This window comes from Aptenodytes patagonicus, chromosome 3 (genome assembly GCF_965638725.1).
Source record: "Aptenodytes patagonicus chromosome 3, bAptPat1.pri.cur, whole genome shotgun sequence".
Lineage (NCBI taxonomy): Eukaryota > Metazoa > Chordata > Aves > Sphenisciformes > Spheniscidae > Aptenodytes > Aptenodytes patagonicus.
Genome location: NC_134951.1, coordinates 117214359 through 117223190, shown reverse-complemented (window position 1 = coordinate 117223190; position 8832 = coordinate 117214359). Strand labels below are relative to the sequence as shown.

Below are 8832 nucleotides of genomic sequence, written 5' to 3'. Positions count from 1 at the left end.
TCCACAGTTTAGATTTGGAAAAACAGATACACAACTGGATAGCAATAAATTCAGTCAAGGCAGGTCTTTTCTTTGTCACTCAGATTTTGAGCATCTTTCTAAGGGAGGAAAAACAACCATGTGCTTTGAGAGAAAAGCTCTGTAGCGATTCTGTACAGCTGTTCCCCATTTCAGTTTTAGCCTCAATAGTCCAGGTGAGGAAAAAGTCGTGGTAGGTCCCCTGTAAGTCAGGCTCCCATGGAGAAAGGTGAGTCAGTGACAGAGAGCAATGGGGACATTTGCTTTATGTAACCAAGGCGTTATCCAGACCTCAAAATAGCATCTCAGCATCTGCAAATAAAAGGGGAATTGGTGACAAAGTTCAGGTGGCTGCTGGTTGTTCTCAGCATTGTGGGCCATGATGGGGTAGGAGAGAACAGCATCTTTTTGTCTGCTCCCTTTATCCTGGGAAAAGTACTGTTTGCTAAGTAATCATATCTTAGTGGGAAAGCCCCTGTAAGGATTTCCCCTACTCAGGAAATCTCTCTATTTAGCACATACTCCATTTCTGCACAATTTCACTCATTTATTCAGGAATATGGTCTAGATGGTTCAAGTCCTTACAGACAGGAGCTGGCCCTGGATGCATGAGAGGTACTATGCTGCTTATACTGATAACCCTGCCTCACCCCTGCTGGCTCTGCACAGAGGAGGCTTGTACATCTGTGGGGACATGGCAGAGCTGGTCTGAAGGTGACTACACTGCCAGAGATGGCAAAGAATCACTTGCAGTTACAGAGTACCCCGAGGGAATTAGACACATACCTGTTGCAGGTTTTTTTTTCTCTGGAAGTGACAGCTGTCCAGGCTGGAGTGCTCCCTCTTCTCACACACGGTCCGTCCAATTTCCACATGGAGCATATATTTCAGCCCTCTGACAATCTAGAGAAAGTAGTTTCTTCCTTTGAAGTAAGGGCAGGGGAAAGGGATGCCAAAATTTTGGCTAGGAATCAAATGCTACATCTGTGAGTTGTGTGTGGTGGTGTGCATAGAAGTGTGTTATGTTGAATTACTGGGGGGGGGGGGGGGAGCCCTCCTGTGGAGCAGTTGAATGGGATAGAGGGATGTGCTGTTTATCTTTAGGCATGCATAGCAGCCCTGAGGAAGATCAGGGCTCCCATGTCTTGGGTGCTCTGTAGGAGGGTCAATTGGTAAATGGTTTGGAGGACCACCAGAAGTCTGGGCTCTTCTTACCTGTACCATGGCTTTGTTTATTTGTGATTCCTTAAACAGAAAGAGGTCATTGGAACTGTTGTTGTATCTGTAAACCCCAAAGCGAGCTGCCTTGCGAACACCAGGATTGTCGGTGTTCATTGGGACAGGGAAGCCAGGTTTCGTGGTCGAATGAGGTGGTGGTACATATGTAGCTGAAACAACACAAAACATGAGTGCAAAACACATCAGGTGCCTGAAACGGTGGGAGTTTCAGCCCTCTGAAACAATGCTAAACCTTCTTACTTGTCCCATGCACTTGTGCTTCAGAAGGATTCTGCTCACATCCATTACAAAGTAATTTTCCTTTGTATGTTTGAAATGGTGAAACAATCCTGTGGAATGAAGTGACAGAGAAAGATGCTGCTAGAAGTGGTAGCAGAGCTCAAAATGACTTAGAAGCAGCCAGGGTATCATGAATATTATTTAGAACATCTCTGGTATGACTCCCGGCTCATAGAAGGCCCAACTTTGAATCTAGTTATAAAGCTAGATCATGTTGCTCAGAGTACAGTATAATTTTGATAACTTATCAAACACTGGCTGGCAGAGCCCTGCTGCTCTTAGTGGGCATGGCAAGTTTAACTTGCAGATGTAAGTCTTTCCCACCCCCCCTTACTCCTTTGATGGCATCTTGAGCTTTTTATTTTAGGTGGTGATAAAGGTGTGGGGAAGATACCCTCCCTCTACATGCTGACAAAGGAGAGGGTGTCCCTGTTCTCCAGCTGGGCAGGAAAGGGCCTGGGGCAGAACTTGGACTAGCTCCCCACTATCCTGCAGAATGGGCTGCTTTGGGTGCTGAAGTGCTGTTGCCCTGGCCCAAATGCCAAGGACCATCTTATTATCACAGCCATGAAGTGGAGGAGCAAGGTGTGTAGGAAATGGAGATTGGGGGTGGGAGGAACCCTCAAGCTTTCAAGTTTGAGCACTGCTTTCCACACAGCCCTTATTACTGTATATTCTTACTTGGTTGTGTAGCTAATTCCCCCATGCCCTGCTTGTTTTTTCAATAATTTAAAAGAAGCTCAAAGCTTACAGTTGATGTCATTATTTCCTCCCCTTTTACATTTCCCTTCCCCTCCGTTTTCCCGCTTCTGAAATGCAAATGAGGAAAAAATCCTCAACCTGCGCAAGTTGCTGTGCAGCCACTGCTGATGCCAAGACCTGCCAGTGCAGGAGGTGGCCCTTGGAGTTCACACTGTGCGTGTGTAGGCAGTAAGCCTGCATGTGCATGTGCACACAAATGTGCACGCAGAGCTTGTACTAAATTTGCTGTGAAAGTCAAGCTTTTTATCACCTCCAGCTTTTTTTCACAGCTAGATCTCTCACTAACAGCCAAGCACAGAGCATAGACTCTGTATTTAAGCCAGTTTGTACTGAGAAACCTGAGTAGAAGAGAGAGGGGCAACCTGGTGATTCAGCGTCTATTTAAAAAAAAAAACAAAAACAAACCACAACCAGCGTTACATGCCATCATCAGCATAGGAGGCTGCAAAAATTCAGCTTTCAGGTTGCTTATATATGTCCTAGTTACACTATCACATCCTCTCCCGCAGGTGGTAATTGCTGCACCCCCTTGTAACACTGCTCAGGGATTAAAGTGTTGACCTGCAAAGGAGAGACTCGGTTCCATGTCCCTCCTCAAGCCAAGGATGTCCAAATTCACATCTCTTCCTGGCTGATACCCCAGCTACCTTAATGACCCCCATGTTTTCTTGCAGGTGAGAGCTGAGAGACCCAGGCCATGTGTCTGAGAGGAGCGGATGTTCTGCAAATGGCTTTGTCTGGTGTGGAGGTGACAAGCTTTCCTGTCCCACATCTCTGATCTATGTTGGGAGTGGGTGTGCAGCCAGTGCTGGGGAACCTGGCAGTGTTTCTTCACCTAACAAACAGCCCAGAATCCACTTGTAGGTCCCGGGACTATTCTCTATGGGATGATATTTTCCCACTGCAGCAAGGGTGGGATTCAAGAGTCACAGAAACTCATGACCGTGCAGCCTAGGACTGAAGGTATTTCTCAGGCAGCTCATTTTATCCAGTGCTCAACTCATGGGTAAGACTTTCCAAAGCATCTGTTTGTCCTCTTGTCCTGAACAGGGACTTTGCCTGGGTTAAGGTGGTGGGACCCACAGGTAATTCAAGAGGGCCATGCAGGACCTGCCTGAAGTCAGAAAGGAAACTTGGGGCAGAGCAGGGCCTTGGTTTGGGCCTTGCCCATAAGGCCAGCTGTCCTCTTCCTCAGGGATGCCATCCTTTTTCCTGCACCATTAATACCAACCCAATAGCTTACAGGAACCAGCTTTTTCCTGAGCTCATCCAGCAACTGAGACAGGCTGTCAGGCTGAGAGCAGGTCCCTGGCTTGGGCTCTTCTGGCTGCTCTCCAGGACCTTGCTTGAATCTATGCTCTTACACCTGTTGGAAAGTCAGATGTGGCAGTGGTGGGGGGTGTTGACAGCAGATACTGTCCCTTGTAGTAGGAGGAGATAACCACAGAATTTTTCAATCTTAGCACAAGGTCCCTTTGCGGCTTAATAGCCCTCAGCACCTCTTGAGTCATGGTGACGTCTTTTTTTAGGCATGATGTGGCAGGGTGAGTGAGGCTGGCTGAAGTCACACTGTTTGTATGGGAAGAAAGCTATTAAATGTGTTACTCAAAGCAAGAGTCAGAGTCCCAAGTGCCCTTGTTCCTGACTTCGGTGCCTGGTAGATCCAGCAGTGTCACACATGGCAAGGCCTCTGAAACACAACATCTGGAGAGGTGGCCTCACAGTCTAGCAAGCTGGACCATGTGTTGAAGATGGGTAGCAGGCTGGTAATACACCGTGTGTTGTAGGCAGGTGGTAGGCTAGTATATTTTTGCCCCAGCTTTCACCAAGGGGTACTGGGCATTTCACCTCCTTCACCCATTGCAGCTTGGTGTTGAGAATGACTCATACCAGAGCAAAGTGGGTATAAAATCTACTAAGCCCTTGTGGGAGAACTTTACCCCCCCATTTTCTTCTGGTGACCCAGATTCCTCAAGGCTAGGATTTGTTTTTCTTTATGTGCTTTGATTCTCATTCAAGGTGGTCACCGCATGGTGCACACACTGGTCTGAAATAACTTGCTCTTTGAATAGTTTGCACCACTGTATTTCCAAAACCCAGAAACTCTGTGGTGTGAGGCACCTGTAGTTCTGATTTTCTTCACCGCAGCCTTTCCTGACAGCTTCTTCCCTAGCTTGCCCCTTGGGGGCCATTACCTTAAAAAGTTGAATGTGTGTAAGGTGGTGGCCCCGCTCCAGGAGCAAAGCAGAATGGCTCAGAGGGTCAGATAACAGTGCAGGGCTCTAGGCATACCAGTATTGGTGAAACACTTGTCGTCCAGGACTGGGTGGGAGCAGAGGCACTGCATGACTTGGCCAGGCACCTACAATACTCAAGAGGCCCAGAGGATGTGATCTCATGACCTGGGAAAAGAGCTCTCACTGCTCTACAGGGAGATGCTTAGGGCCAGAGCATTTGTATTTCAGACCCTATCCTTGATTCTGGGTTTGGAAATGTGAAGAGGGAGCGGAAAAATCTGGCTGCCCTCCTCCTCCTTCTGTTAGATGGTAGTAGGGTAGACTCTTTTCTTGCTCTGAGTTCACAGGCAACTGCCTGTTATTAAGCAAGAGAGGGCTGTTCTTGCAGAGATGAGTTGAATGTTGTATTAAGAGGCTCTCTTCTGCTTTCCTCATTGAGGAATAATTTGGGGGGCCTGTTCCTGCAGTATGAGAGAGCAATCCTGTGGATGCTCTGTCCCAGCCTGCAGTGAAGCGAATAGGCAGATTGCAACAGGTTGCTGCTTTTTTTTTTTTTCCCCATGAGGTGCTTTCAAAACCTCCTCTCCATTACTAGGAGCAAGGCTAGGCTTTATCTTTACACTTAAGATGCAGCAGAGTTCCTGCATGCCTCTGCAACCCCCAAAGGAAACCACAGCCGAAACAAAAAGCAACTGGCAACCAAACACCATCCTTAAGTGCATTAGTACTTTCTGTGTATGGGAGCCAAAGTAAAACTGAAGTAGAACTAAAACCTTCAGAGAGAAAACGCTCCTGTCTGCAGCTCCCATTCTAAAGATTTAAGGCCAGCTGCAATCAAGAGTTTCCTTGCTCAGCAAAGAAAGAAACGATACGGAGTAATGTTTCATTAAAGTCAGCTAATCGGCACTCAAGTGCCCATCTGTACTTAGCAGTCAAATTGTTACCCACAGTCTTTAGATTTAATAATCAAGGTCATGCAGAGTTTAAACACTGACAAATAAGTTAAAACCATAAGCTGACTTTAAAATCCTTAGATGATGTCCCTGGATAACATGGTTCACTACAAGGGGAGAAAGTCTTTTAAGCAGTTGGATTTTCAGCTGCAGTCTGAACCCCGCAGTGCTAAGCCCGCATGGGCAGTAGTTGGAGAAAGGCTGTTATTTACCAGTGCATTAGAAAGCAGCACTCACAGGACCTAAAGCACAAGGAAAACATAAATTATTTTTCACTCTTACCACCTGAAGTCCTGGTGAAGCTCCAGAGTGCTAAGCAGCAAAGCGCGGCGAAGCTGCAGGCGAAGTTCACTGCCATCTCCACCACTTCAGAAGAGGAGCCCGCCAGCGAGAGGAGTGACCGCCCTGCTTCCTGCAGGGGAAGATGTGCCTCTTTCAGTGCTCTTATTGGCTGGGAGGAAAGACAAAAAATCACCCCAAAACCCCCTGAATCATCACAGCTCTGATGCAGACTTTGTCTCCTGCTGATGACCTCATACCTCGAAGCCCAGCCACAAAGCTCCAGCTTGGTGATAGCAGCACCATTCCTGCATCAGACAGGGACTTTTGCTTCGTGATCCTTAGGGGTCGTGCAGAAGCATGGGCAGATATGTGTGATGTAACACTGGGAAGCGGTGTGGGGGTGAGGAGAGTAACAGTCATGTGCTTTAAGATTCATGGGGAAATTTAATCCCTAAGAAACGGGCAGTGAGCCCTGGGGTTGTAGTTCTTGACTTGTATATGGGTGTCTGCGTGGGGAGAAGCCTGACAGAGAAGATGGGCCTAGTGTCTTGCTTCCCCTGATGTGGAGATGTGGGGTTCAGGTGAGGGAGACAAGGAAGTTTTAGAGGTACCTACCTGAGGGGACTGTGTGGAGCAGAGCCAGTAGAAAGAGGATTTTGGTTTTGGTGGCAGAGAACACTGTGCCCCAAATTTACAAAAGGTGTTTTGGCAACAGGAAAGGGCTGCGTTAGGCTCAGAGGAGGTGAGGTTTTCTCTTGGTGCTCTCCAGAGAGCAAAAGAAACACGGGGAGAGGGGTAGTTTGGTTCTCTGTGGCTTGCAGAGCGCTTCAGCTCTGGTGTTGGATTCCCCAGGTTTCCAGAGAGGTCCTCTCCAGGCAGTGTTGGCCTATGCTGAGGAGCTTGCAAGTCTGGGGAAAGGGCTTGGTTGCCAGACCTTGTGATGCACCTGAAATAACTAGCTGCCAGATTTAGGAGGCTGGGAGATGAACTGATGTCTCACTGAAGGGCTGAGAGTGGTGGACCTCAGTCTGTGTATGTGCATTTGTTTCAGGTGAGCAGGAAGGTGATGGTTGCCTTTCACTTGCCCCAGCAATGAACTTTTGCTCATTTCTGAGCAAAGACATCTTACTGCCTGAAGGAAAGTCCTAATGCAGGGCACTGTGGGTGGTGCATAAGAAGCTGGAGGAAAATAATCTTAGTGTTTCCTTGTAGGGAGGGATTAGGTAAATGCTCTGTTGAAATGTCCCACCAAGAAGGAATGGGGCAAGCATAGTGAGTCACATTTATAATCATTCCTACTTGCATAGAGCTTCTGAATCAGACTCCAAAGCCTTGGGAAAACATTGAGAGAGAATGAGAGGGACTATATTGGGGTTCCCCCCCCCCCCCCTTTTTTTTTTTGAGCTCACACAGTGGCCTGTCCCTCAACTGTGGCACAGGTAGGAACTGAATCAGGTATCTTCAGGCCTCCCTTTCTCCTCAAGAACTGTGCTTTACAGTTCCTACCTCACTGAGAGACTCTGGGGGAGTGTCTTTGTAAGCCTATAGTCGAGTCCTCCAACATACAAGAAAGGGATGGTTGGGACCCTCGTCACCAGATCCCAACACATCTCCTGTGTGTTGCAAGAGCCTGTTTGTCACCCTGCCACATGATGCACCAGAAAGGGGTTCAGGCTTCCTGCAGGACCTCCATCTCTTCTCTCTTTGCTTCCTGGTGAGCTCACAGCCTTTTGATTTGAGTTGAAAGGGGCCTCGTGTGAGGGATTTGGGGGGGTCTTTCTAGACCGTAGATTCTTTCTTGCTTAAAACAAGCACCTTGGGACACCACTAGCAGCCCTTTGACAGGATTTGGTGTGAGTGGGGATGATGACTAACGAAGGCAGAGAGGGTGGTGAGATGCACAGGGCCGGGTAGGAGGAGGGCTGTGAGTGCTGGAGTTGCAAGGCCGGCTTACTTAGCTGTGGCACTAGAGGGCACCAGAAGGTAATTCACTGTGCCGGAGCCCAAGCACTCACAGAGCATCCCCAGCAGCCGCTGCTGCATTACCTCTGACCTGAGTGCTGGGGAGATTGGGATGCCCTTGTGTGGAGCTCTTTCCTCTGCACAGAAGCCAAAGGCAAGTGCAAACCTCACACAGAGCAGAGTTGTCCCCAGTGGCCTTGTTTCAGCCTCATCCAAAACTAGCGATGCCCTGGGCTCTCTTCTTGCCTAGGAGGTTGCCTGTGGCTTTGACAGATCAGCTCTGGGGTCTGATGGTTGGTGCCCCAGGGCAGAGGGGAGTGTGCTCTGGCTGTCTCGGCACCCGCATCCATGGTCTTATGCAAACCTGGCTTGTTCTGCCTGCTGCTGTCCTCCTGTGGTGGCATCTGTGCTGCCACAGACTTTGTCCTGGGGAGCTCAGGACCCGCTCTAGGACCTGCTCTTTCCTGAAGAGCACTGTTTCACTGTTAACAGGGTTTATAATGCCAAACAGTGACTTAAAGAAAGCAGCGTGTGTCTGCAGAGGGCACATTTTTCCTGCCTTCTTCCCTCTCCCTTTCTTTCCAAAAAATTGCTCATTTACAGCTCTTCCAAATCAACTTTTCCTTTTCCTAATGACCCTTTTATGACTCTGATGAAGAAGTTTCTCCAGTTCTTTCCTCCTAGGAAGTAACAGAGTGCTCACTAAGGAGCAATAGTATTAATAGTGCTAGGTACTATTATGTAAAAAAAAAAAAAAAAACCCCACAACAAAAACCCCACCAAAAAACTGCCCCCCCCCAGTAACTGGCAAACAATAGCAAACTCCTCCAAGCCCACAATATGCAAATACTTGTTATTTTTCTTTGGGAATTTTTGTGCCGTGGAGGAACCTGTGACTGGAGACTGGGACTGTTGTCCCTTTGCTATGTCTCATTCCAACCAGGTGCAACCTCCTGGGACACTGCTGTATGCCCCAAGTCTGTCTGCAGAAGGAGTGGAGCAGTGTGATGTCTCATGTGACATCCAACCCAGGAAAATGAGGCGGATCCTCTTCTCATTGAAGCTCCCTCAGCGTCACTGATGGGAATTTTGCCCACTTT

General features: G+C 48.2%; 1 protein-coding gene across 1 annotated transcript; it reads right to left on the bottom strand.

Annotated features, from left to right (window-relative positions):
- Positions 1-5846, bottom strand: CST7 (cystatin F). Its single transcript, XM_076335579.1, has 4 exons — positions 5771-5846; positions 1234-1406; positions 805-921; positions 1-330 (listed from the first exon to the last, which is right to left on the bottom strand). The coding sequence occupies exons 1-4, from the start codon at positions 5844-5846 to the stop codon at positions 253-255; spliced, it is 444 nt and encodes a 147-aa protein (XP_076191694.1). The 3' UTR covers positions 1-252.
- Between the last annotated feature and the right edge of the window lie 2986 nt (positions 5847-8832).

Coding starts and splice junctions, on each gene's coding strand:
- CST7 (XM_076335579.1), bottom strand. CDS start 5,846: ATGGCAGTGAACTTCGCCTGCAGCTTCGCCGCGCTTTGCTGCTTAGCA. Junction 922..1,233: donor TAAACAAAGCCATGGTACAG/GTAAGAAGAGCC, acceptor TACTTTCTCTAG/ATTGTCAGAGGGCTGAAATA. Junction 331..804: donor GAAAAAAAAACCTGCAACAG/GTATGTGTCTAA, acceptor TTTTATTTGCAG/ATGCTGAGATGCTATTTTGA.